The 27,364-nt window shown below is 22.3% G+C and overlaps 8 protein-coding genes across 8 annotated transcripts; 5 read left to right on the forward strand and 3 right to left on the reverse strand. All coding sequences in view use genetic code 6, as the record gives it.

The window, feature by feature from the left end:
- Nucleotides 1-2,005: 2,005 nt before the first annotated feature.
- On the forward strand, nucleotides 2,006-3,423 carry TTHERM_000551068 (hypothetical protein; the record flags this gene model as incomplete). Its single annotated transcript, XM_012795933.1, has 2 exons — nucleotides 2,006-2,726; nucleotides 2,816-3,423. 2 exons carry the CDS (start codon nucleotides 2,006-2,008, stop codon nucleotides 2,851-2,853), a joined length of 759 nt encoding a protein of 252 aa, XP_012651387.1. The 3' UTR covers nucleotides 2,854-3,423.
- On the reverse strand, nucleotides 3,230-3,579 carry TTHERM_000551069 (transmembrane protein, putative; the record flags this gene model as incomplete). The annotated part of the gene is made up of 3 exons (XM_012795934.1): nucleotides 3,230-3,296; nucleotides 3,357-3,470; nucleotides 3,524-3,579. 3 exons carry the CDS (start codon nucleotides 3,577-3,579, stop codon nucleotides 3,230-3,232), a joined length of 237 nt encoding a protein of 78 aa, XP_012651388.1.
- A 1,671-nt stretch (nucleotides 3,580-5,250) lies between these two features.
- On the forward strand, nucleotides 5,251-6,709 carry TTHERM_00551070 (heterochromatin protein; the record flags this gene model as incomplete). Its single annotated transcript, XM_001009194.3, has 3 exons — nucleotides 5,251-5,394; nucleotides 5,457-5,685; nucleotides 5,745-6,709. 3 exons carry the CDS (start codon nucleotides 5,251-5,253, stop codon nucleotides 6,707-6,709), a joined length of 1,338 nt encoding a protein of 445 aa, XP_001009194.3.
- A 360-nt stretch (nucleotides 6,710-7,069) lies between these two features.
- TTHERM_00551080 (hypothetical protein) lies at nucleotides 7,070-8,028 on the reverse strand (the record flags this gene model as incomplete). The annotated part of the gene is made up of 4 exons (XM_001009195.2): nucleotides 7,070-7,351; nucleotides 7,407-7,555; nucleotides 7,792-7,945; nucleotides 8,020-8,028. The coding sequence occupies 4 exons, from the start codon at nucleotides 8,026-8,028 to the stop codon at nucleotides 7,070-7,072; spliced, it is 594 nt and encodes a 197-aa protein (XP_001009195.2).
- Nucleotides 8,029-8,969: 941 nt separating this feature from the next.
- On the reverse strand, nucleotides 8,970-11,253 carry TTHERM_00551090 (26S proteasome ATPase regulatory subunit 6; the record flags this gene model as incomplete). The annotated part of the gene is made up of 7 exons (XM_001009196.3): nucleotides 8,970-9,110; nucleotides 9,170-9,280; nucleotides 9,360-9,491; nucleotides 9,557-9,772; nucleotides 10,181-10,537; nucleotides 10,648-10,745; nucleotides 11,121-11,253. 7 exons carry the CDS (start codon nucleotides 11,251-11,253, stop codon nucleotides 8,970-8,972), a joined length of 1,188 nt encoding a protein of 395 aa, XP_001009196.2.
- A 2,188-nt stretch (nucleotides 11,254-13,441) lies between these two features.
- On the forward strand, nucleotides 13,442-18,973 carry TTHERM_00551100 (transmembrane protein, putative; the record flags this gene model as incomplete). The annotated part of the gene is made up of 6 exons (XM_001009197.2): nucleotides 13,442-14,348; nucleotides 14,448-16,164; nucleotides 16,291-16,513; nucleotides 16,571-16,725; nucleotides 16,782-16,988; nucleotides 17,314-18,973. The coding sequence occupies 6 exons, from the start codon at nucleotides 13,442-13,444 to the stop codon at nucleotides 18,971-18,973; spliced, it is 4,869 nt and encodes a 1,622-aa protein (XP_001009197.2).
- Nucleotides 18,974-20,719: 1,746 nt separating this feature from the next.
- On the forward strand, nucleotides 20,720-22,012 carry TTHERM_00551110 (hypothetical protein; the record flags this gene model as incomplete). Its single annotated transcript, XM_001009198.1, has 1 exon — nucleotides 20,720-22,012. One exon carries the CDS (start codon nucleotides 20,720-20,722, stop codon nucleotides 22,010-22,012), a length of 1,293 nt encoding a protein of 430 aa, XP_001009198.1.
- A 1,318-nt stretch (nucleotides 22,013-23,330) lies between these two features.
- On the forward strand, nucleotides 23,331-26,510 carry TTHERM_00551120 (Cdc14 phosphatase-binding protein amine-terminal protein; the record flags this gene model as incomplete). Its single annotated transcript, XM_001009199.3, has 7 exons — nucleotides 23,331-23,652; nucleotides 23,711-23,908; nucleotides 24,014-24,103; nucleotides 24,343-24,621; nucleotides 24,687-25,094; nucleotides 25,155-25,263; nucleotides 25,553-26,510. 7 exons carry the CDS (start codon nucleotides 23,331-23,333, stop codon nucleotides 26,508-26,510), a joined length of 2,364 nt encoding a protein of 787 aa, XP_001009199.2.
- Between the last annotated feature and the right edge of the window lie 854 nt (nucleotides 26,511-27,364).

Consider the following 27,364-nt stretch of genomic DNA (forward strand, 5'->3'; position numbering starts at 1 on the left):
ATTATTGAAGTTTTTACTAAATTATTTATATAGAAAAATTGATAAGAAACAACTCATCATCAAAAAATATAAGATCTATTTAATATATAGACGCTTTAGTTGCTATTTATTAAATCTAAATCAATTATACGTTACTAGGCTCATATATTAAAACTCTAAAAGATCCTTGTTTGAAACTTTGAAAATTTTTTAATTATAAATGATTTTAAATAGAGAATGTTAGTGCCTTAATATAGGAACTTTTATGATATTTATTTTAATTATATAAAAATGTTGAAAAAAATAGTAAATTTTTCATTGAAAAAATAAATAAAAATTATTAAAAAAAATTTAAACTCAATAATTATGTATTCTTCATCTTCAAATAAATAAATAAAAAACTTTTGAAATTACAGAGTAGCAATAAATGATTTATGTTTCAGAGAATAATTTTAAAAAGAAAGTATTTAAATAATCTAAAATATATATTAGAAAAATCATAAATTTCAAATTTAAAACTTTTTATTTAAATGGTGTAAAATATTTGCTTATCCTAATTTTTTTAGTGATATCGAATTTACTATAATTAAAAAGAGCTATGAAGAAGTAAAGAATTATATTAAATAGTCTTAAAATTAAGAATAGTCTATAGTAGTGTAATATTATGATAAAGACTCTACAAATTTTAATAAATTGAAAGTATTATTTAATGATAATTTATCTGAATTTGGTTGAAAATGACAAAGAATACTTTTCATAAAATCAAGCTGAAATTTTAGTAATAATAATTATTTAATTTATTTTTCAAAATAAAGAAGTTATTTATTTATTATCTTTTTAATGTTTTAAGAGACAGCAATATATTATTACTCAATTTGATTAAGAGTATTTAATCCGGCTTTTTTACAATAATTTAAAATTTATTGAATCAAGTTCTACAAATAATTTCTATTTGATTACTAAATTTATTTATAAATTCGATATCTATCTTAAATTTGAGATTAATATTTAGCCATTTAAAATTCTGAGATTACTAATTATCTTAAAAGTTAATTTCGTTTTCAATTATCTCAGTGTTTGAATAAAATTAAATGAAATACTATTGTAAAAATTATATTAATAATATACAAGATCTATCTCTCACATGGAAAAATATATTTAAATTACTTAATTTATGAAATTTCATTCCATTTTTACATAAATAATTGCCAATTTAATGTTCATATTTTTTAATAAAGGTCTTTTTTACTCAGCAAATCTTTAAATTAATTATTTTTTATTTATTCTATTTATTAAATTAAATTTGAAAGAACATTATTTTGTTACTTTTTATAACAAAAAAGTTAAATCTAATAAGTCATTTTTTAGTCATTTAGTAGTGTCCAATTAATTTTCTATTATTTCTTTGTCTTTTTAATCTATAAAATCTTCTAAATGAATGCATCATCTTTCCAAGCAATCTTTATTTAATCATTTCAAACACTAAGATTCAGTTGTTCCATTTTAATCATATTGCTTCACTAGAACCTGTTTATTTAAGCTACTGTAGCGTTTTATGAATTTTTTGATTGTTATAACTTAATTTATTTGAAATTACTTAATATTGACATTATCTGATTTGTATTATTGTACTTATTTAGAAAAAAACTAAAAATAATTTGTTTAGAAATCAGATATTGAGTGAGTATTTTTAAGAGTTTTAAAGCAAACACCAAAAGGAAATTTATCAAATATTTAATTAAAAATACATTCTCTTTTGATCTAATAACTATTACATTTTTTTAAAAATATTTGAGGCAATTTATTAGCTTAATTATTATTTTTTAAAAATATGCTTAAAACTAATTCATTAAAAAAACGGAAGGATTTTTTTCCAAACAAATAAATTTTATGAATATATATACTGATTGACTAATGTGTAACTAACTATATTGTTAATTTTTGTTTATAAATAATCTCCAATTTTTGAGGGAGAGAAGAGAAATGGTTTATAATTTATATAAAAGAAATTTATAGTTTTTTTTTGATGTTTATAATCATTAAATTTAAGTTAAGGAGTTCCCACAAAAGACCTTACCTTTTAATTTTAAGGAGAATTTTTATTTTTTGTCTATATTAATTATAAACAATCAAATTTATCTATCTTTCAAATCAAAAATAATTGATTATTAACTTAGTAAGTAATCCAAATTTGTATTTTTTATATTAAAAGGTTATTATTCAATCAATAAATTCCTCCACAAACTAGCTTATTGAACTGTAAAAAAGTTTGAATTCAAAAATATTTCTTGGCTTAAAAAATGTTTAATTCAAGATTTATGGCTCTTATAATTTTTTTAGAAAATTTATTAAAATATTTTACAGTGATATTTACATTTTGATTGATTTAAAATATAAAAAATGTAAAGGGTTTTCTATGGTATTCTGTGAATCATTTATTATTACTTTTGTTTGTAAAATTCTTACTATAAGAATGGTAAATTAGATACTCTTTATTATTAGATATTAACCAAATTTTACTTTATCACCACAAATTTTAAATAATCGTCTTTCTTTATAAAATAGCATCTAATTCAATAAATTTAAAATTGATTATAGATAAATTATTAATAATTGCTAAGTGTCTTTATCAAAAACTTAATAAAATATCAAAATATTTGATAAAATAAATATAATCATTAATATATACATAAATTAATATAGTTAACAAACTATCAATCAAAACAAGTTCTCAATCTTAGCTTTAAGTAATTTAATATTTTATTATATAAAAAATTTATTTTTAAGTTAATCTTTTTAAAATCTAACTAAATCTATTTATTTCAAATAAATAAAGTAGATAAAAATGTACTATAATAATTAGCAAAACTATGATAATTAATATTAGAATAACTAATACGTGCCTTAGCAATATGTATAACAAGACTAGCAGATATATAGCTAAAATTAGGTATAATACGTAGTGACTCCGCAATATTAATATGTAGTATACTAAAATACGAATTAATGCTAACCTCCCATAATGTAGCAACAATAAATCAATAATTATGCTTCTCCAAGCATCAATAATACCTCAGAGTAGTCTATAAATTAAGAGCAAACATAATACATAAACGAAAACCAAATAGAGATGCAAACATAAGATTTATATAGTGATAAAGATTCGTATTAAATAAGCTGTTTACTCAGATTATTTTATATTTTGAAATTAATTGTTGCCTTATATTTTGTTGCCTTATTAATCTTTAATTCAGTAGGAAAATTCAGTAACTAATTTCAGCTTTTTGAAGTTCCTAGCTCTAATCCTCCTAATAATTCTTTAAATAATACAAATATTAATTATGAATATTATTTAGCAAAAAATGAGCTTTACATACATGATTGTGATTCTCTAGATAATAGATACTATGGAGAAATAATGGAAAATAATAAGGAAGGTTTTTACAATGCAATTCTTGCTATGATTTTGATGTGGAAAGCTTATTATATCACTTTTTAATTAATTGAAATACATTAATGTACAATTCTAGGAAAGATAACTTACCAATTCAGAAATGATATTAGACAAAGAGATTGTTATAATTTTATTATAGATTACATCTCATCTGTAACATTATCTCCATTTACAGGTATTTATTTTTAGATTTTCTATTATTTTATTTACTCTTGACTTAAAATAAAATATTTTCAATTTATAGTTTTGTAATTAATACCTACTCTTACTTTATAATCAAAATAAATAAATTTTAATAATTATTTTCAACACACAAAAGTTTTTTATCGTAGAATCTTTAAATATTAAAAATATAATTATTAAAAATGATAAAAATTTTGTTGTATAAATTGACATTTTGTTATTTAAATAACTCAAAAGCTTTTATTTTCAGTCAAGTTAACTGCTCTAGTTGGAAATATAGTGAAAAGAGTATTATGATCTATCCTATGTTTTTCTATTGGAATAGTGTGATTTGGTTTTTTGCTACATATATATGCATAGTGCTATTACTTATTAAAAAGAAAGAGGGTTATAACATGAGGCCATTTGGGATTTTTATGATAGTTCCATTCATAACTTTCAAAATATTTAATAAATTATTTCATTGGACTCCACCTGAAATTGTTTATAAAGTAACTGTTTATGACTATAAAAAATAAGAAATAAATTCCTATTATGAAACAGACCGCAGTGAGTGTAGTAGAGCTATTTGTAATTTAATTGGTTGTATTGGATAATTTTTGGTTCCTTTTTACGAAATATTAGGCATGATATTATAATTGCCTTATATGGTTTTTTATACTCCGGTTTATTTTATTGTCTACTACAGCCTTTAAATTGTTATGTTCATTGTAACTATTAAAGTTCATAAAAGAATTGGATATTGAAATGAAACAGCTTCAAAATTTAGTAAGAATGAAATATTTTACTAAAATTAGAGTTAAATCAAAATTAATTTATTATATAATCTAAATTTAAATTAATTTTATTTCTATATTATTTATTGATTTAATTTTTATAAAAATTAATAACGACTTTTGCTTTCTTTTTAACATATAAAATAGTTTTGATTTTTTTAATTTTGTATTAATTTTTAAATATTTAATCTTTTTATTATGCTTGATTTTATACTAATTTATTTAATTTTTAATACTTTAAATTTAACTTTTTAAAGTTTTACTCTTTATTTTTATTTAATAAATTTATGATAATCATTTTACTCATAAAAAATTTTAAAAAAATTTGTTTTATTCATTTTTATATTTATTTTAAAATATTGATTGTATTTTTAGAATAAGATATTTATTTAATTTATATAAATTTATAAAAATATTTTAAAAATTATCATTGATATTGAATTAGATTTAAAAAATAAATATTTCTATTTCATTTTTTATAAGCAAATAAATAAATTTAAAAAAAAAATCCATCTATCTCAGTTTTTCATTGTAAAACGAGTTTATTGCTATAAAGTTATTTTTAGTTTAAAGTTCTGATTAGGCTATGTATATATGTAGGTTGGTATTTGGTTAATTTTCCACTTAGCTAAGCTAAAAATTAATAAATTAGAATAATTAAATTGTGCTAACAAATAAAGTATTATAAATTCTCTAGCAAATCTTTTAATGCGAATTTACTATTTATTATTAGTTAATTAGTTTATTGATAAATCAAATTTTAATTTTTGAGCCATAAAATTTTTAAAATTTAATTATTTATAAAAAAGATAAGTAGATAGATAAATAGATATAAGTAAAAAAGTACTAATTTCAAACATGAAAAAGAGAAGACAATCAACAAATAATGAAAAGCAGGAAGATCTTTATGAACCTGAAAAGATATTAGATAAAAAAGTTAATTAAAGTGGTACTTCCTATTTGGTTAAATGGAAAGGTTTTAGGGCTTCACAAGCAACATGGGTAAATACATAAATTTATTTCCATAATTAGAGCTCAATAAAAAATGTGTTATTATAAACCAGGAATTTTATAAAAACATATCTCATTGCAATTGGCTTTTTGAAGATTGGGAAGAGTAGTAAAATAGAAAGGAATTACAAAAAATCAAGAATATGGATAGGATAATAGACAAAAAATATGTAAATAGTAAAGTTTTTTATTTGGTTTCTCTAAAAAATGGCGGAGAAGATGTATGGATTAGAAGAAAGGCTTTGATGCTTGACCATGCCGATAAAATTTCTGAATATGAAAGTAATTATTTTGAAGATTTAAATTTCTTTTACATTTATTTATATTTGATTTATATAAAGAGAGTGATTAATTGGTTGGGGCTAAAAGAAAATATTAATAGAAAAGATTTAGCAAAAGCTAAGATAGATTTCTTAGCAGTGATGAAGATTTGAGCGATTCTTAAAGTGATAAAAATTCAGATAATAGCTAAAATAATTCAAGCAATAGCGATAATAGTTAAAGTAGAAGCGGAAGCAGTTCAGATTCATGCAGTAGAAGCTCTTCAGAAGATAATTAAGATGAAAATACAAATTAAAGAGGAAAAAGTAATGGTAGAAGAAAGGGTAGAATTTATAACAATAAAAAAAAACCGAAGAGAGGAGGAAATAGAAAAAATTAAAAAGGATAGAATATTAATGATTCAAATAGTAGCTCAGATGAGAATAGTGAGCAAGAAGTCTCTGAATCAAGAAGAATAGTTAAAACAAAAAGAAAAATTCCAAAAAAATGCAAAATTTTATATGATAAGCTTCCTTTTTATGGTATACTTGGTATAGATGAACCAAAATCTATAAAAAATATGGTCATAGACAAAAGAGTAGGGACGAAGGATGATGGATATTTTGCTTGTGATATTATTTGGAAAATTAGACCTAATAAACAATAGCCTGTCGATAGTAGAGTCAGCAGAAAAGATATAAAAGAGTTCTATCCTCTTATTTTAATAGAATTTTATGAGTATAATATGACATATAATGGTGAAGTAGTCAATGCTGATGATGAAGATGACTTAGAATATTACAATGGTGATGATGAAGAAGATGCTGATCATGATGATGAGTATTATTAAAAATTATAAAGAAAAGCTGGTAAAAAACCTCTTGAAAACGAAAACTCAGAAGCTGATAATTAGGATGAAAAATCTGAAGATTCATTTAGCTTTTAGAATTAGATTTACTATGGGTATGCTAAAACTAATGAATAGAAAAAGTATGTTAAATTTGATGAAAAATTCTTCAACAACAATCAAATGGAAGAAATGTGATTTACAAATTGATATTTTTTTCAAGAAGATCTCTAATAAATTTAAACAAAATAGAAGGCTCAGGCAGAGCAATTAATTAGATGTATATTAAATAACTATAAACCCTTTATATCAATCACTCACTATAAAAAATTTTGGTAACTTGTAATATATTTTTTATATATTTAAGATAGTATTTTATTATTTTATATTAATCAAATCAAATAATAATATTTATTTTACAAACACATTATTTTAGAATAAAATTTAGAAGACTTTTTTCTATTTATTAATTTTGATTTAAATTATTTATTGGGTTCATTATTTATTCTAGATATGAAGGACAATATTTTCAATTTTATTTCTTTATAAAATTATTTTTCATTCAGAATCAGATGATGAAGAGTATCCCAAAACTGCTGCTAGATTTTTTACTTCTTTTTTAGGTGCTTCTTTGCTATCATTTTTGCTAATATTTGGCTCTACAGCTGATGGCTTAGATTCATCTTACTAGGAATCATTAGGTTTTATCTTTTTTTAGGAAGATGAAGAATCTTATTTTGTTATTGCATTTTATGAATCACTCCTTTCCCTTTTTATATTTAAGTTATTATCTTCCTTGCTATTGTTTGACTCAGAAATCTTTTTAGCTCTGACTTACACCTTTTATTAAAAAGAATAATTTATATTTTAAGTATTTGGAATACTAAAAAAATACTTTATTATTTAGCTTTAAGGATACTGCTTAATCTGACTATTTCACAAGACTTACTTCAACTTTTTCTTTGTCTTCAATGGTCACGATGGTTTTGGCACGGGAATTGTGTTTTCCAAAAAGTATATAATTTTTATAAAGATAAATAAGACCTCAAATAAATAAAATTAAAATAAATAAAAGATGAATGAATGAATAAATATTTATCTTAAACGCTTCGAGATCATTTAAATCTTGTCTTTCTATTGCTTGTTATTTCTCTCTTAAAGAATTAAAATAGTTGAAATGATCGAAATCTTCTTCGTTATAAAGCTCACCTTTGAAGCTATCCTCTAATAAAAAATTATAAATAAATTTAAATAATAGTTAATTATTTATTATAAGTTACTTAGCATGTACAAATTATTCTACATCTTCTAGTCTTCTTTCTTCTAATTGCTGTTATTATTATTTGGCCCTCTTTATTCATATCTTTCTCTGATCTTTTCATATTTTTCATTTTTCTCTTTTGCTTGCTCTCTAAGAGGCTTAAACTCTTAATTCTATCATAAAAAAATAAAATTAATTAATTAATTTGCTACCATTATCAATCTATTTTATGAATAAAGATGTTTACATTTGACATTTTTTGTTATTGATTAAGTCTATCTATTTTTAATTTATTTATTAGTATTTTTAATTATCAAATCAAATTTGTATAAATTTTTATGTAGGAATGAATGTATTAAAGATATTAAATCATACATTCTACTAATCTAAAAAATAGATGCATTTAATTATAAAAAAATCAATTAAAAACAATGAATCATTTATATATTTTTTTAGTTATAAAATTATTATTGCAAACAGAAATAATTACTTATCAGCTTAAAAATAAATATTTATTTTATCATAATGATATTGTTTTGCTTCTAAACATATTTTTAATTACCAAAAAAAATTTTAGTTGACAAAATAGTTAAATAAAACTTTTGAATTTTAAAAGAAACAAAATATGAAAAAGTTGGAGAAAAGTAAATATATTTTACTCAAAAATTTTTGAATAATCAAATTTTTTAAAAAATAATTAATAAAAGAAAGACCTTTAATCAAATCTTAGTCAAAAAATTAATTAACAAAAATGATTAAACATTTGTTTCAATTATTTTTTAGAATATTGACTGATTATTAATAATTAATAGAAACTAATTAATAATATAATTATTTACTTATTTGTTTCTTTTTACCAATTAAATGCTTATTAAATTAGCTACTATTGTTTAATTTAATAGCTTAAAATTAAAATTGATTGATTAATTGATTAACTGATTGATAATAGACATATTATTAGGTTATTATATTTGTTATAAAGGGATAAATACTTATTTTGGTAATTAATTGGACTATAAAAAGAAGAGTGTTGTTTACAAGATATAAACAAAGATTGTAAAACTAATATGCTTTGATAGATTTATATAAATAATCTAAATTAATTATTCCAAGTTGCTTTATTTTCATTATTAAATTATTAGCTAGTTAATTTTGCATTCAAAAAATTATTAGATAAAATATTTTATTAATAATTGATCATGTCCATAATTTACGAAGAGCCATATTTTTTTCTAAGTCCTTTTTCATAACCTTTGAAACAGCCATTTCGAAATCTTCTTGAGTAACATGAATTCTTCTTTCTCTTAATGCAAACATACCAGCTTCAGTACATACAGCCTAATAATAAATATTTAAAAAAATATTAATTAATAAAATATAAAATAATTATTATTCACCTTTGATTCTGCACCAGAAGCTCCTCCCATCTTTTCAGCTATAGCCTTTAAATTAATACCTCTCATGAGATTCATTTTCTTTGAGTGGATTGATAAGATTTCTAATCTAGCCTATAAATTTATAATTATTTTTTAAATATAAATAGTATGCTTAATAATTAAATAAAAAATATCATGTTTTATCAATTACCTCAACACTAGGATTAGGGAACTCTACCTTTCTATCGATACGACCTGGTCTAAGAAGAGCAGGATCTAATATATCAATACGATTAGTAGCCATGATAATTTTAATGTTATTTGTAGATTCAAAACCGTCAAGCTATTTAAAAATTTTAAAAAATTAAAAATACCATTTTTAATTATATTTTTTATTAATTTATTTACTTAGTTAAGAAGTTCAAGCATAGTTCTTTGTACTTCTGAGTCACCACCTCTATCACTATCAATTCTTGCACCACCGATAGAATCGACTTCATCAATAAAAATCAAACAAGGAGCATGTTATCTAGCCATGACGAATAATTCTCTGACCATTCTTGCTCCTTCACCAATATATTTCTAAACCAATTCACTACCAGAAACTCTAATAAAAGTACAATCCTATTCAATAAAAATAAATTAGCTAAGTTAAAATAATAAGACAATTAATTTTTTCTGGAAATAAAAATTATTTATTATTTTTTTTGACTGTTTAAATCTCAATTGATTTCGTAAAACTATATTTTCAAGTTAAATTCTTAAAATTTTCTTTAGCTCTTTTTCTATTTTTATTACTAAATACTTTTTATAAACTCATAATTATAAAATTTAATTAAATCCCTAATAAATTTAACAAAAATTCTAAAATTTATTTTAAAAATATTTTATTTCAGAAAAACCTAGAGCTTTTTTACATTAATATTTATTTTTTAGTTCGTTTTTCTTCTAATTTATTTAAATTTTTAAATAAAATATTGGTGATAAATATAGGAGGGTTCCAACTGTTTATTTTCTAATATAATTATTTACTGTATGATGTGCAATAGCTCTGGCGAGAAGGGTTTTACCAGTACCAGGAGGTCCGTAAAGGAGAACACCCTTAGGTTAAGCAATACCAAGAGACTCAAAAATTTCAGGATGCTTAATTGGCAATTCAATAACTTCCTTTACTTCCTTAACTTATTGATCAAGACCACCGATCATATCATAAGTAGAATCGGGTACCTTTTCGACTTTCATGAGAGAAACCAAAGGATCAACCTTAGTGGGAAGAAGCTTGTGAAGAACATAAGAGTCACCTTTTAAAGCAACACGAGTATTTGGTAAACAATCTTCAATTTTAATGCTTTTATCTATATTAACTACATATTTGCCATCAGGAGATATCTAATCATTTAAGAATTTATTATTTTTATATTGCATAAACCAAAAGTAAAAATTTAATATATATTTTATTTTGTCTAAAATAAAATATTGTATTTAATTGTATATTCTACCTTAACTAAAACTTTGCTCTTTCCCATTGGCTTAACAACTTCACCAACATAAGAGTGAGGTGATTATAAAGAGTAAAATTCTTCTTTGAGCATACGAACTATTTATTTATTATAAGTTAAACAAAATTTTTAGAAATAATTTTAAAAGCTGTGATATTTTAAATTAATCAAACAATTTATTGAGTGTAGTAAAGGTAAATTCAATCACTACAAAACAAATCAAGCATTTTTGTTTTCATCTCAAGTTAATTATTTATTAAATATTGTTGTCTTTTAAACATTTTAAAAATAGATTTGTAATTATTTGATGAAAAATTGGCAAGATTATTTTATTAATCAAATTAAGAAAAGCTTTATGCATTTTGTGCTTGTGCCTTTTTTTACTGCTGTAATTAGCCAGCTTTTTGATTATTTTATGAAAATTTTTGCTCTTATCTATAATCTACTAAATAAATCAACGCTTAATGATATACCTTGATTATTATATTCGTTTCTTTAAGCCTCCAAACGTTTTATATTCTATGACTTTTCATTAACTTTCAAAGAGAGCTCTTCAATCTTAGAAAGATAAAATGCCTTCAATCCTGCACCTTAACTTACTGACATCTGATTTAATTACTAAAAAACTTTTATTTTTTTGATATTCTTTATGAATAGGTTTGCTTTAGTTTTTCTCTAAATTTCTTATTTGAAATGATTTGTTTTATATAAAAAGCAATATTTTTTATTTTTTTTATTGTTCTGAGATATATTGCTTGCTAATCTATATAAACTAGATACATAAATTACTATATAATTAATTAAAAATTAAAAATCTATTCATATATTAATGAATGACAAACTGAATGACTGACTTATAACATACAAAAAAAACAAACAAATTATTTATTTTTAAATATCAAAATATCTGTTTTTCAAATAAGTGCATTTATACTATTTTGCTATTCTTAAATCTTCCTATTCATTTATGAAAGAAGATTACATTAATTATCTTTTTATTGATTTCTACTCGTGAGATAAGATCTTTATGATAATACATACAATAATTACTACTAGATTGCCTTTATTCTCCGAAGATCAGAAAGTCCTCATTTAAAGATTCTCTATTAAGATATTAATAATATCATATTTTTTATCGTTTCTTTTTGTTTTTAGCTACCATTTATATAATAATTAGATTGTAAAACATCTACTAGCATTATAAATTTAACTTAAATATCAAAATTTATTTTTTAAATATGACTAAAAATTATTTTTTTATTTTTTTAAAATAAATTGGTTAATCTAAATATTTCTATTTATTTAACAAATTACAATTAATTTTAGATAATATTTTAAGGATAAAGTTTTAGTTAAAACAAAAAAATAATGAAAAAAATATCTAAGTAAACTTTAATTAATTCTATTTTAATTTAAATTTTATTATCAATAAATATTTTTCATAAAGAATAAGGAAATTCAAATTTTTTGTTGTCATTGAATAATTAAAATACTAAAATATTTTAACACGAATGAATTTGAATTTGTAAATTTTGCAATAACCTAATAAATAGTTTTAAATATAAAACAGTAAATATAATTTAATAGTATTTTTAAAAGAAGTTCTTTAATCTCATTTTAATATGCTTGATACATTATTTATATTATTTATGTTTGCTTTCTGAAAAAACTCTTCTATGATTAAAATCCATAAATCATATTTATGTTGTATTAATAATATATTTATCTTTAAATAAATTAATATAAAAAAAATTCATTTAAAAAATGTTTTTCATCTACTTTAATAAAATAAAGTAAATTTAAAAAAATAACACTTTTAAAGTAAAATAAGTAATATTGATTCTACCAATTAAATTTAATTAGTAGTATATCATGTATCATAAATTTATTAAATTTTATAAAAGATAATTATCCATCCACATCAACTTGTTAGTAATAGTGAACTTAAAAATATAGCAAACAATAGACTATTTTAACTGTTAGTAAATAAGTTGAAATCTGTTTTTAAATAGATACCTTAATTAAATAAATACACACAACAAATCAAATTTATTTTAATAAACAATTTTTTTAAATTAAAATTTGATTTTTTTATTTTTTCTATTATTATGATAAAATATATTACTATTTTGTATTTTTCATATTTTTGAAAAAAAGAACTACATTTTTTTCTTATGTTACTTAATAATATACACCTTAACATTTTTAAAAATTGATATACCCATATTTATTTGATAGAGAGTTTTATGCTCTCTGTATCTCAAAATATTTTAGCTATTTTAAAAAAATTATTTAATTATATCACTGATGAAATTTTACAATATCCTATTTATATATTTCTCTTTTAATATTTAATTGAAATAACACAATATTTTAATTAATATAAATTGTAAGCAAATACAAAAAATATAAAGCATTTACATAATTTAGATATGAGTATTTATTTTTTTTATAAGGTAAAGATAAGTTAGATTAATATTTTACATAATTTTTTTTGTTACATAAATATGGAAGTATAATGTTATCAATCATATTTTTTAGCTTAAATATATATATAGATTCATTTAGTACCAATGCATATATGTAATCAAAGTCTTCGAGAAAATGTGTAAGTAGAGATAAACAAACAACTACAAAAAGTACTATCAATAGCTAGTACTGACTCATAAACGAACATTTTATAAATTGAAGATAAACAAGAAATTTATTACAAAAAAGCAAGATAATTTGAGGTAAAATCAATAAACATAAAAACTGTATTTTTAATATCTATTTAATAATAATTGGCATTTTAATGAAGAAGGTTTTTACTAACTCAATTCTATTTATTTTAATATTTATTTTAAAGTCCATAAATGGATAGTTAGACCAATTAGATGAAATTGAACAATACATCTAATCTAAACTAAACAAATAAGGCATTGATAATAACTACGATAATGACATTTTTAATACTCCAACCACAAATGATAATAATAATAATAATAATAATAAAAAAGGTGATAATGGGAAACAATTATCACCTGAAAAATGCAATTATAGTTAACTTGAATTCTTAAAGGATTTTAGTTATAACATAACAGAGTAAGGAGTCATTAACGCTACTGGGCTTACTGATACAGTGATTGTTAATGATATTGATTTAGATATGATTTAGTGCTCATCTTTCAAAATTATCTTCAACAATATGTTTTTTCTTAAAATTAATGGAATTAAGGCTACAAATTAAGTGTTTTAGGGGAGTATTAACTCACCAAGTAGCAGGAGAGTAAATCAGCAGCTATTTTATTTTAAAAATGTCAACAAAGTTTAATTGGAAAATGTGGATTTTTACAATGTTACTCTGAATAATGTTATAATATTTGAAATAGATTAAAATGTCAAATATTTTGGTCTTAGTTCAGTGCAAATGAGATATATCTCCACAGATTAACTATTTTTATAAGCGAAGAAGTTCGAAATAATCAAAATAGAAAACATCACTTTTTAGAATATTAAGTAAAACGAATATATGAGAATATTTTACTTGTAGTCAGGCACAGGGGTAGAGTTAGTAGACGTATTTATGAACGGGAGACAAGACATTTCTTTAGAGGGATTCTTTTGCTTTATAGATATAAAAAATGTAAAAATAGAAAACTTGAAATTAGAAAATGTGTTTCTTATTATGAGCATGGAGTATTACACAAGTAAAATAGAGAGTAATTTTTTAATTTATTCATGCTATTTATATATCTTGAACAATTTACAGTTTAAGTTAAACTTTTTAATTTTATCTGACTGTTTTTATATTATTTTAGTCAATGATTTCCCATCAGTCTTCAGGTTTTTCGGTATTTCATACTTGAGGATAAATAAGTTTAGGATAACGGATTGCTAAATAGCACATAGTTTTTTGATGATGAACATAAATCCATTTGCTTTTTACGATTCTCAAAATGCAATGAAAGGATAGTCCTAGAAAAACAATATTGAGTTCGACTAGATTTATTTTGACAATATTAAAATAAACTATGACAAAGAGTATATAGAAGAAATGATTTATTTAAGAAAAAGCTAGATAAATCATGGATTTATTAATATTTTGTCTTCGAATTATGAGAACGGTCAGGAATCTTTAATTGATTTAAAGTTGAATAATGCAGTTTTTAAAGATATACAGAAAGCAAGAATGAACGACAATGATGCTGGAGGAATTTTTAATTTTATGAATTACAAGAATATTTAGCTTGTAAATATTACAGTTGAAAATTGCCACTCTCCTAATGCTATTATTAAGATAATGAAAGGTGATATTATAGTAATTAAAGATTCAAAATTAATAAACAATTCAGTTTCTTACCAAGGAGGAGGTATAGTCCATATTAAAGTTTCCAATAACATAATTATACGCTAGACTAAATTTATCAATAATTAATCTACTGAAGGAGGCGCCATACATAGCGAATTTATAGGATATTTTAAAGTATAAGATAGCTTATTTCAAGATAACGTGGCAAGACTAGGAAATGGAGGAGCAATAAATGCCATACATGTTAAGCTTATTTATGTAAAAAGCACTATTTTCGACAGCAACGTTTCAGTGAAAGCAGGAGGATCACTTTACATAAAATCCAGTCATTATTTTGGATGTGTAGGATTTTCGAATATAACTGCAATAAATAATAAATATGAAAAAGAGTATAACGCTTAGTATGGCGGATTTGCTTTTATTTAAGAAACTCATACAGTAATAGTAAATGACACTCACGTTAGAGATTTTTACTCTGAAATAACAGGCGGAGCTTTTTATTTTAGTGAAATTTACAATATGAGTCTCTCTGGTATCACTATTTACAACTGTTCTAGCTCTTAGTATGCAGGTGCTGCATTTTTAAGCAAAATAGGGTTACCTAATTTAGGAGGCTCAACTTTTTTAAAACCTAAAATAACCATGTAAATAGAAAATTGCAAGTCTTACTTTGGAGGAGGTTTATTTATATAGAATGATGATATTAATTTAGACCTATCTAATATCACATTTATAAATAATTTTGGTAAAATAGAAGGTCATGATTCAATTTAAAATTTCTAATCATTAGTTGTGTAAAAAATTCAAGAATCTAACTCTGATTTGCTTAATAGTCATAAGAATGTACCATTTTAAAGATCGATGTCAGATTGGAGTGTAGAAATAAAAGATTTTCGGAGTGGAAGCAAAGTTTTATTTGAGTTTCACATATTCGCTCTTCAAATTGATGACATAAATACAAAAATATCGATAAATCCAAATCCGGAGCATAAAGGATATGAAGATGTAAAAAATGGATCATATGAGATTATAGATGAAAACAATTGGGAGTCTTAAAGCAAATCTTAACAGTCTCAAATTAGAAATTAAAGTAGAAAAAACAGAGATATATCCGATTTTCTATAAATATAAAAAGTAGATGAGAATGATGCCTCTCATTACATTTCCCTTTTACAAGAGGTGGATTTATAATCTAAATTTTTTGCTTATTCATCATATTTCATCAAGTAAATTGATCAGTTAATTAATAAATTATTTTAAATTGTTTTTTATTTAATTAAATTATTTTTTATTTTATCTTTTCTGACATTTTTTGCTGGAAATAACCTAAAAAAAATGTTATTTAAAAACAGGGGAAATGATAAAAGGAGATTAAAGTTCTCATTAAAAATGAGATATCCTTATTACCAAGATTAAATTTTTGATGATAATTTTAATGTTCAAGTCAATATTTAGTTTAGAGACTGTAAGGAGGGAGAGTTTCGAATGAACTACTAAGCTGAAATTTGTTATTAATGCCCGTACAGCACATATTCATTTGAAAAGCCTACTGATATGACAACTTGTAAAAATAAAGTAAATTACTTTCTTTTATTTAATAATTTTAAATTAGAATCATTTTTTTTATTAAAGCCAAATGGTGTTAATAGCAGCTATGGAAATTATTGGAATTTAGAAAAGGGATTTTGGAGAAGTGAATCAAAACCTGAAGTGCTTGTGGAGTGTTCAAACTTAAAAGAAAATTGTAAGGGGGGAGATTAATTTGACAATTTTCTTTGCTCTGAGGGGTAAAAAATTTTTATTAAATTAAAAAAAAATAAATATTTTTTTTTGTTAATTTCAGGCATATTGGACCTTTATGTGAAGAATGTGATAGTAGCAGATAATTTTGGAATGAAACTTATGCTAAAACAGGGCTTTTTAGCTGCACAAAATGTAAAGATATAAAAAATAACAAGCTAATTATTTTAGGAGTGTGTTTGGCTTTGTTATCACTACTTATCATTATACTTTTTAGTACTTATAAAAAGGTTACAAACAATATTTATAGGTAAATTATTTATATTAAGGGAGAGAGATATTACAACAATTTTCATGAATTTTTTTTATTAGATGAGAAAAGTTATATTACAGTTAATTATTTTAAAAGTTGAGGTTGAAAAATTCAATCAAATAAAAGTTACTCAATTTTAAATGAAAAAATTCCACCTATTTCTATTTTTAATCATTCGTTATCTAAATATTATTTTCATGAAAAAGAATTAAAATTGATTAAACTGATATTGAATTACAATTAATTTTCATGCTTTTGATATTTCAAATCTAAAAAATATGGACATTTTTATTTATTTTATCAAATCTCTTTTATATTACAGATACTATTTGACGAAGATGAAAATATGCTATATTGGTAGCTCTTACTACAAAATGACTCTTTCAACAGCTTATTTAAAGATCTTTCTTAATTTTTTATAAACAATCTAGATGTCTCAACTAATCAGATTCAAAGATTTTAGAGATATTTTAGTTGTAAGCAATATTGTTGGGCAACCTTTGTAAACCGTATTTTTTTCAGTGGATTGTTGGCTTTCTGAGTATATGAGCAGTAAGAAGGAACTCATTGAAACTAAGATTCTATTTGTCATTTTAGCTCCATTTATATTTGTAATTGTAATAAGTGGAATATCGTTTTTAATAAATAAATTTAATAAGAAAATCAACATTAACAAAATCAAATATATAACAAATACAGTAATCATTTATGGTTTGATTAACATATTTAGTATCAATTGCTTTAGAATTCTTGTCAACACTTTATTCTGCAGAGAAATTGGTTAAAAACTTTATTTAAAAATAGATCTCACTATCTAGTGTGATGATAACTAAGAATTGGTTTAAAGATAGCTATTTTTATACTTTCCATCTTGTGTTCTTTGGACCTTTTTGGTACCTTCTATAATATTCTATGGGTTATTTAAATAAAGATCTCGTTTAAACAATATTGCAGTAAGATATAAATATGGCTTCCTGTATAACGAATATAAAAACGAATATTTCTACTGGGATTTTATTCGAATGGCAAAGAATATCGTCCTTCTCATAATAGCGAATCAATATCAAAGCAATAGTATGTGGATTTTTTCTATCATATCTATTGTAATTACCTAACTTTACACAGTCTGCTTAATAATCATACGCCCGTTTAACACTTCTCATTTGAATAAATAAGAATTTTAAAGTAGTGTTTTAGTTTCAATAACTTTTTTTGCTAGCTTAATGATGAGTTTGCAAGAAAATATGAATTCTTATAGGCTTACAGATATTGATTATTAGAATAAAAAGATTGGTAGCTATAATGATAACCAAGATAACTTAATTTATATGATTGGAGTTTTTGTTGCTTTTTTGATTTGCGCATTTTCAGTTAAAACTATATTTAATATCTTTACCAGCTTTTTTGAAAGGCGGTTACTATTTTCAAAAATTATGGCATGCATTTTCAACAGATCAGTGAGTTTTAGGACATTTGTCAACATTAAAAAGCTGAGAAAGCTCTTTGAAGGAATTGTAGAATTTTCAAAAACAGAAAACAGATCAAAATATGATGAATCTTTGAAGAATTTTATGATAAGATATAAAAATATGAGTGTAAGCGAATAAGCTAAATTAAAATATTAAATATCTTAAACTCCTTAGTTGCAAAATATATTTACTTAAAATGAACTAAACAACAAAAACAAAGAAAATATTGAAATGTCATAGTCTATAAGCTTAAAGATGAACAATCGAACATAGAAAAATATATTTAGTATTTTCTAAAAATATTCAAGCAGTGTATTATCTGAGAAAGAATCTGGTATAAATTAGGACCATAACTAAGAACAGAAAAATAATAAAAATATTTAATTTGCTTAAGTATCATATAACCAAATTACCTAAATTGTTTCTTCTCAAATTATCAGTAGCAACAGCAGTGATTCGCTTAAAGCTCACCTAATATCTTATTAAAATGAAAATTAGAAATCAGAAAATTGAAAAATAAATAAGTGATGATGAATTGTTATAAGAATTTTCAGTCAAATATTAATCATCTATTTCAAATTTATATATTATCTATTAAAAATTATTAATTAAAATTTGTGTAAATAATAAATAATTACTTCAAGTAGTGTAAATTTGTTTAGTATTGCCAATTAATTAAATTACATAATTATAATCTTAACAATTATTGTTTGTGATATTCAATTAAAAAACAAGAAAAGAATTTTTCTTTTACTTTCTATTTTTTTAATTTCCCAAATATTAAAAAAAGTGGTATTTTATCAGAAAATTAATAGGTAACACAAATTTACATAATTTTTTTGTAAGTTTTAACTTTGTAAAGAAAGAATGTAATCTGAAATGGGGTAGAATATTAAATAGATTATTAATTGCTTGCTTTAAAATAATTTATTTGAATTTTAATCAATATTTATCCAAGATTGATAAGATTTATGAATGGATTTCTAGTATTTATAAAATTCAAATTTTACTGATTTAAGATAAATATAAAATCATATTTATTAGTTTCTACAATATAACATTATAAATAATTTTTTAGTTCTAATATTTGCTTGTGTTAATGAACTGATTTGGCAAAGAAACTATTGAGCATATTTATTTAATCAATAAAATTTTCTATGAATTTCAACTATTTAAAAATAAAATGGTATTTTCTATATCTGAATGGTTGATAAATGTAGAGTTATATTTTTAATTAATGAAAAGAAAATGTTTAATTATTTAGAATTTGCTTGAATATAATTAAATGGATTTTGTAAAATCTTTCAAGCGCATTAAATTAAACAAAGATATTATATATTATTTTAAAAATGTAATTTTCAGTTTGATTGATGAATGTAGAATAATATTTATTACTATTTAGAAAAAAATGATCAATTTACCAGTTTTATTTTGTATTTTTTTTAAGTATTCACATGAATTTATTAAATTAATTTGGTAAAATCTTTCAAGCACATTTAAAGCCAGAATATATTATTGATTAATTATTAAAGATTTAAATGTCACTTATATATCAAAATTTTGTTAACAATTTACGATTCTAATAGATAAAAACTGAATGATAATATTCCTCTCTTCAGAATAGTAAGAAAAGTAATAAATTTATTTATTTGTTAAAAAATCCTATAATGAGAAAAGCAATTAATAATACATGAATGATTAAGTTTTTGACTTTATTTAATTTTTAAACAGTAAATTTATCAACAACTTTAAAAAGTGATTCAGTGGAATTGTGAATTTAAAAAGCTATTAAAAAGATCTAATATTTTTATTTCATAGTATCTAGAGAATTTTAGTTGAATTAGTTAATTTTTAAATAGACTTTTTATCAATTAAATACATTATTTTGCTCCATCATAAAATGAAATTTTAACAAGAGTAAAACAAACAAAAAATCAATAATCTCAAAGTAAACTGTATTAAATTAAACGGAAAACAAAACAAAAATATCCTTTGGATAATCAATCAAAAAATAAGTTAGAAAGCAATAATTCATAAAAACATCTCTTTATAATTGTTATTATTTCAATAAGAAATTTTGTATAAACTTTATTTAATTAAAATTTTATAAACCAGAGATAAATAAGAAAGAGTCAAGCAAAAGTAAAAGTAAAAGAAAACACGAACCACGTTTTACATTTTCTAGAATTGAAATCATTATAACACGAATATAGAATATAAAATATCATAATAACGAAAAATAAAATTAGGCGACAGAGTATGATAAGCTCATTTAAGGATAATATAAGTAGCACTTGCAGTACTTAGTCGATAATAATTGATTAAATATCTAAAGATGAATCTAAATCTAAGGTACCATCAAAAAAATAAAAGAAGATTAGCAAATAGAATACTAATTAAGCTAATGAAAATTATGATGAGAAAGAATAATAGGAAATAGAGAGATTGCGTTCGTTAGTTAGTCATTATAAAAAGCGTGAATGTGGAGTATAAATTTTATAAGATTATGTTGTGAGCGATGAACCAGTATTTATTTTATGGGGAAGTTGTGTGCTTGATCTAAGATTAAAGAGAGATTTAGCTTACTAAAAAGATGCTTGCTGGAGTAAATTTATGAAAGTTGATTAATTTGAGATATTTAATGATAAATTAAGCTTGTCTATGACCCAATATGCAAGTCCACTCAAGAATATGGAGCACATTTCTTCTCTACTCCTTAGATTTAATTTAAAAGAATTTAAAGAACTTGCTGATGCGATATTAGCTTACTAATAAGTTGCTAATTTTATGGTGAGTCAAATAAGCAATCTAAAGAAAGAATATTAGGGAAAATAGATAGAATTTGAATAAATATTAGCTGATCGATAAGAATAATTCGAATAACTTAAAAGTAATATAATTAAATAGGAAGAAGAGGGTGGATTGCCTTTTATTGCAATTACTTCTGGATTTAATTACACCCAAGACACAACGGCCTTTAAAAATGCATCAATTAGTAAATCATTTTTAGATCTTATGGGAGGTACTGCTGAATAGTACATCAATATTAGCCTTAGAAAAGGAGGTCTTGAATTTTTTCAGCCTCTAGATTAAGCAAAATATATAAAAGCCGTGTTAGATTTGATACTCTCTCAATAAAATAAATCATATTTTGAAGCGAAGATAAAGACATATGATAATATTGACTTATTTGCTTCAATAGAATCAGAGATATTTACAATCGATAATGGTTAATATTCTCCTTTTACAGGAGATAACATCTTGACAATTTAAAGAATTATTTTAAACGAAAATTAATTAAAATCTTTAGAAACAATTAGAAAAAACTAAATTTTGAATCCACTTATTGAATGGGAAGAAGACTTTGCATACAGCATTTAATCAGAGCAGCTCGTGGAGAAATTTTATTTAGATTAATCAAAAATTCTAAAGAAAATGAAAAAGCTGAACAAAATATACAAAAAGAAAGAAGAAAAAAAAAACTTTCCAAATAACGAAGATAATAGCAAATAACCATCTATTAATTCATTCGATTCAGGGACTATTAATTGATTAATTGAAACAAAAAAAGAAAACTTATTTTAATTCAATTTATTCTTCATATATTTTACAAACTCAAATTAAATCAAATAAAATATTCAAATATTTACTCAAAAATTAACAAAAAACAAATAAATGCACTTCCTCAAAATAAAATATTTTCATTCAGTTTTAATATTAATAAATAATCAATTATGCTCTTACTAATTAATTTATATTTATTATGTATGTATATTTATTGTAAAACTTGTAGTCAATGTATTAATTAAATTATTTAATGTTTCATAAGCTTTTTAAGGGCTTACACAAACACCCAAAGCGCATTCGTCACTTTTTCAATAAATTTAAATTTTCACAGCTCATTAGGTAAATTAAAACACTAATTTAAGGGTTATAAAAATATCACAAAGTCAAAAGCAAAATAAAATAATAATTGATCAATTTTTTGATTAAATATAAAACTTACACTTTTGTTTAAAGTGATTATGAAACATTACAATTTTCATCAAATTTTCTATCAAAATCTGGCAATTGAATTATTTAATTATATTATCCATCCACAAATAAATAAAATATTTTTTTAGATATTCTGTAAATACTATAAAAAGTATAATATATTTAAATTTTCTTACCTATTTTAGTTCGAGTATTCTTTCTTAATAAATTTAAAAACTTTTCTCTTATTTTTAGAATTTTTAAATTTATTGGAAAGACAATAAATTATAGAAGTAACAAAAGAAAATAACATCAAGGCTTTACAAAATTTACAAAAGTTTTCAAATTTTTTAATCTAGTTTTCCTTTTATATTTTTTAATTACATTAATTTATTATTTCAGACAATCTGCTTTCTTCTATTTATCGCTTGTAAATAATTCACTACTTTTTAATAAATATTCATAAAATTGTATTTTTAATACATAAATATTTTATATTATTATGATTTAAAGTTTCGTCTTTACTATGTTATTAGTTATTTTCTTTCTGAGAGATTATATATAGGCAGCAATACCATTATAAATGTAGCTTAGATTTAGTTTTTGCATTTTAAATAAGATATAATTAGCCTTTATTGATTAATAAACATTATTTTTTAAATCTTCTTTACTAAATAAAATTTTAAATATAAAATTCAAATCAAGTCCTTTCATTAAAAATAATATAATTTTTTTTTTTAGAAATATTTTACTTAAAATGTTAAATGAACAATGAGAAATATTTGTTAGCAATTTAAAAAATAACTTGAAAAGAATTTGTTTCTTTATCATAAAAAGAAGTCATAAAAAAATAATTAAATAACTAGTTTGTTTTCTCTATCTTACAAAAATTAGAATGTATAATTAGCAATCATTAATTCCTCAATCACAGCACTATTTATCACCAAATTAGAGGCCAAAATCCAAAAATAATTTAGATTATTATAACGATCCTTATGAAAGTTAGTAAAACGCCATCCATCAAGCAGCTTCTGCTTAGCAGCTTATTAGCCCTCCAACTTAAATGATACCATCTTAGCATTTATATTAGCAAGACCTTTTAGGTGAGATGAGAGCAAAAATGAATTTATAATCAGAAAATATCAAAATATACATAACGTTAAAAAAAGATGTAGATGACGAAGGGGATTATCGCAAACTCATTTTAATGACAAAAAGTAACAAATATAAAACAATAAAGCACTTTTAAATACATTTTTTATTTCGATTCAACAGCTAACATAAAAGTTTCTATGCTAAAGAGACTTGTTGAATAAGAATTTTCAGACTTATTTCCAAATGAACCAACATTTATTTGTGCGAAATTGTAGGATTAATATGGATATTCATTATCAAATAGTAGCTATGTATTTGAATTAGTTAAAAATGGAGATAAATTATACGCGCTTCCTGAAAAAATAGGTTCTGATATGGGTAAAATCTCAAATTTTGAAGCAAAAAAAATAATTGGCATTTTATGAAAAAATAACCAAAAAAAGACTTTATAAATTTACTGAATTAGTTTTAATTTATAAATAGGTGCGGTCAATATGCATTTAACAAGTGACATATAAGAACTGCTGTATCTGCTTAGATCTATGCAGCAAAATATCTGCTCCAAGCTAACGGGTGTGAATATATTTTAAAATCAAATATAATTTATTTTTCTGCTTATTTACAAAAGAGCAATTAAAACAAGCAGCCATTTAATTCATTTAATTAATTATTTGGCTTATTAACTAAATTTTAAAAGTTTCATAATATAAAAAAGCTGAAATTTGATTGATTTATTTATTTAACTTCACTAAAATAATTTGTAAAAAGTCTTTCTCTTTAAAATTTTATTAATCAATTTTAATTTTAATTAGATGCTTCATTTACCAGAATTGAAAATCTTGAAGAAGTTTTAGGAGCTATTCTCCCTTTAGGATTTAGTGCCTAAAACAAAATGATTGTGCATAATGTTGCAGCTATTATAAGAAAAATATTCCTTACTGAAAGATTAGAAATGTTTGAGGTTTAAGAAAATATTATTATTCTCAATTTGTTAATTAATCTTCTTCATTTTTGGATATGCGAACTCATTTTCGGCGATCCCTACCTACTGCAATAAGTAGTCGACATATTGGAAATCTTATTCAAATCGAGTGAGACAATTTTTTATTTTTAGTTTCCAAAAAATAATGTTTTTATTATTCATTTAATTATTTAGTTGTAATTTGCCAAAAAATGAAAACTCCATAAGCAATCAACTCATTAATGTTAGCATCTAAGTTAGATTCAGTATCAGTTCAAACAAGGTCTAGAATGATTAAACTCATTTCACATTTAACAAAAGGTGACTTCAAAAACACTTACAATCCTAAACCTGTTTCAAGAGGATAAATCATACAGCTTAACAGAGATGTAGATGCAGCCTAACGCTAAACTGGTCTAAGATTATAATAGCAAGAAGAAAATAACAGAATTAAATAATAATAAGAAGATAGTTTAGATTAATTTTATAAAAACTCATAGAGTAGATTACCTATTGGCAGAGAAAATTAAATAAATCAAAGCTATTAACCTAACTTTGCACCAAATAATGCTACAAACAATGTAATTAAAAGACCTTAAAGCAGTAAAATATTTACTTTTATAGCCTAAAATTATATTTTAACATCCTTATTTTTCATTTTAGTAAGAGGAAACACAGCTAATAAGAATCTCTAAAATAATCCCTATGGTGAGTATAGACTTCCATCTAATCCTTAAATTAAAATAGATGATTAATTAGAAGATGCTAAAAGGTATTAATTAATTTCTTTAAGTTAAATTTAAAAAGCCCTACCAAAGGCTCAGAATTAAAAACAATTGAAAATTTTCATTATATGAAACTTAAAAATATTTATTTGAAATTTCAAATCTTAAATATATATTATGACTCATCTTCCTCTTAAATTATAAGATATTCAACTAATTAGTTTTTTACTTTAATTTATAAATGAATATTCTATTATATCATAGATATTTCTTTTTTTACACTAAATTATTTTTAATTTTTAATACTAAAAAAATTAATATTTTTTAATAATACAGATTATAGCAATAATCCAGATTCGAACCCTTTAAAAATTCGACTAAAAATATAATGCGTCCAAAATCGCCTAAAGAAAATTAGGATGGATATGTAGGAAATATTTATTCAAAAGATGGAGCAGATACATTCCAAACAGTAAATGATAACATGATGAAAGACTATGTTAGTTTATTAGATCCAACTGCATCAAGAGATATGCATATTTTTGCAGTTTAGAACTTAGAACCTATTATTGAAAGTATAATACACATCATTATGGATAACAAAGAAAGCTATTCAAAGATTCTTAATCTAATTGAAATTACTCTTCCAACAGATCCATCTATGCAGTAACTTAAAATCTTAGATACAATTTGCCAACATCTGAATCCTTATAGAGCAGAAGAAGGATTAAAAAATAAAATTATTTAAAGAGTGTTAAAAGCATTTAACTTTTAACCAACTGCCTTCTAGCCAATATTATTTAATTTGATGAGGAAACACCTTGAAGTTGGAGGTTATGCAGTTGACGTATCTACTGCAATTAGCCTTATAGAATGCCCTTACGAAAATCTTCAGAATTTAGGTATGAAAATACTTACAGTTCTCTCTGATTCAAATAGATCAAGAGTTTCTAATTTTGATATATCATTTGAAAGTCACATTAAAATGTTGATTGACCTAACGCTCGCAAGAGATAAAACACATGAATTTGTTAATCACACCCTATAAACTCTTTCTAATTTAGCTCTTAAAGACACTCTTAGAGCTTAAATTGTCCACAATAAGGGAGTAGAAATTTTCTTAGCCCATTTAAGAAATGACTCCAATATTGAAGGCAAAAGATTAGCTGCAAAAATACTTTTAAATCTATCTATAGGATCAAGTAATATAAATAAAATTAACAAAATTATATTTAAACCATTATAATTGTCAAATAGGAGATATAAAAATGAGGATTGTTGGAGAATTGACTGATGAAATAAGGTAAATGCATAAAAACGAATTAGACTCAATTGTTCATGGTTACTTATAGACTTTATTGGTATCAAAAGATAACAATAGAGATCTGCCAATTTTCTGAAAAATAAATGCAAAATCACCAAAATAAATATAATTTTTAAAAAAATAAAAAAATAACTCTACTTTAATTGAAAGCATATTAAACAATAAAAATATTCAAATTAAATAAAATTATTGTTAGTTAAATTAATTTTTTATTATATTTTAGTCTATTTCATTAACAATTAAACAAATGCTATTATATTTAAAATTAATTTAAATTTAAATAAATTCATTTTGCTTTATAGGAATATTTAATTTATTAAACACTTTATTTATTAACTAAATAAACTATTAAAAAACAAATAATTCTTGAAAATCAAAAACTAAATTTGAATAAGCTACAGCTGAAAAAAAATCCCTTGATATTTACTAGATTTTTTATATTTAAATTTTAACTTAACTTTATAGTAATAAATATAATTAATTAATAATTTATATATTTTGATTAATTTAGTGTGATATGTTCATATTCTCATACTATATAATTTTAAATTATTAATTTTGATTTAATATTTTTTGTCTATTATTAAGTAAATTTACAAAATTTAAAACAAATCAATTACTTAAAAAGCGATTTAATGAATAATAATTAGCTAAGAAAAAAAGAATTTATAATTTAATGTTTTAACTAATGAAAAATAGATTGTGATAGTAAATAAATATATATTAAATTATATTAGATATTCTTGAATTTCAAAAATTGATTGACTCAATAATTTCACTTAGTTTATGAGAAATGCTTTCTTTTTCAGTTTGTGGGATAGTTG

Source organism: Tetrahymena thermophila (assembly GCF_000189635.1).
Source record: "Tetrahymena thermophila SB210 genomic scaffold scf_8254786, whole genome shotgun sequence".
Classification (NCBI taxonomy): domain Eukaryota; phylum Ciliophora; class Oligohymenophorea; order Hymenostomatida; family Tetrahymenidae; genus Tetrahymena; species Tetrahymena thermophila.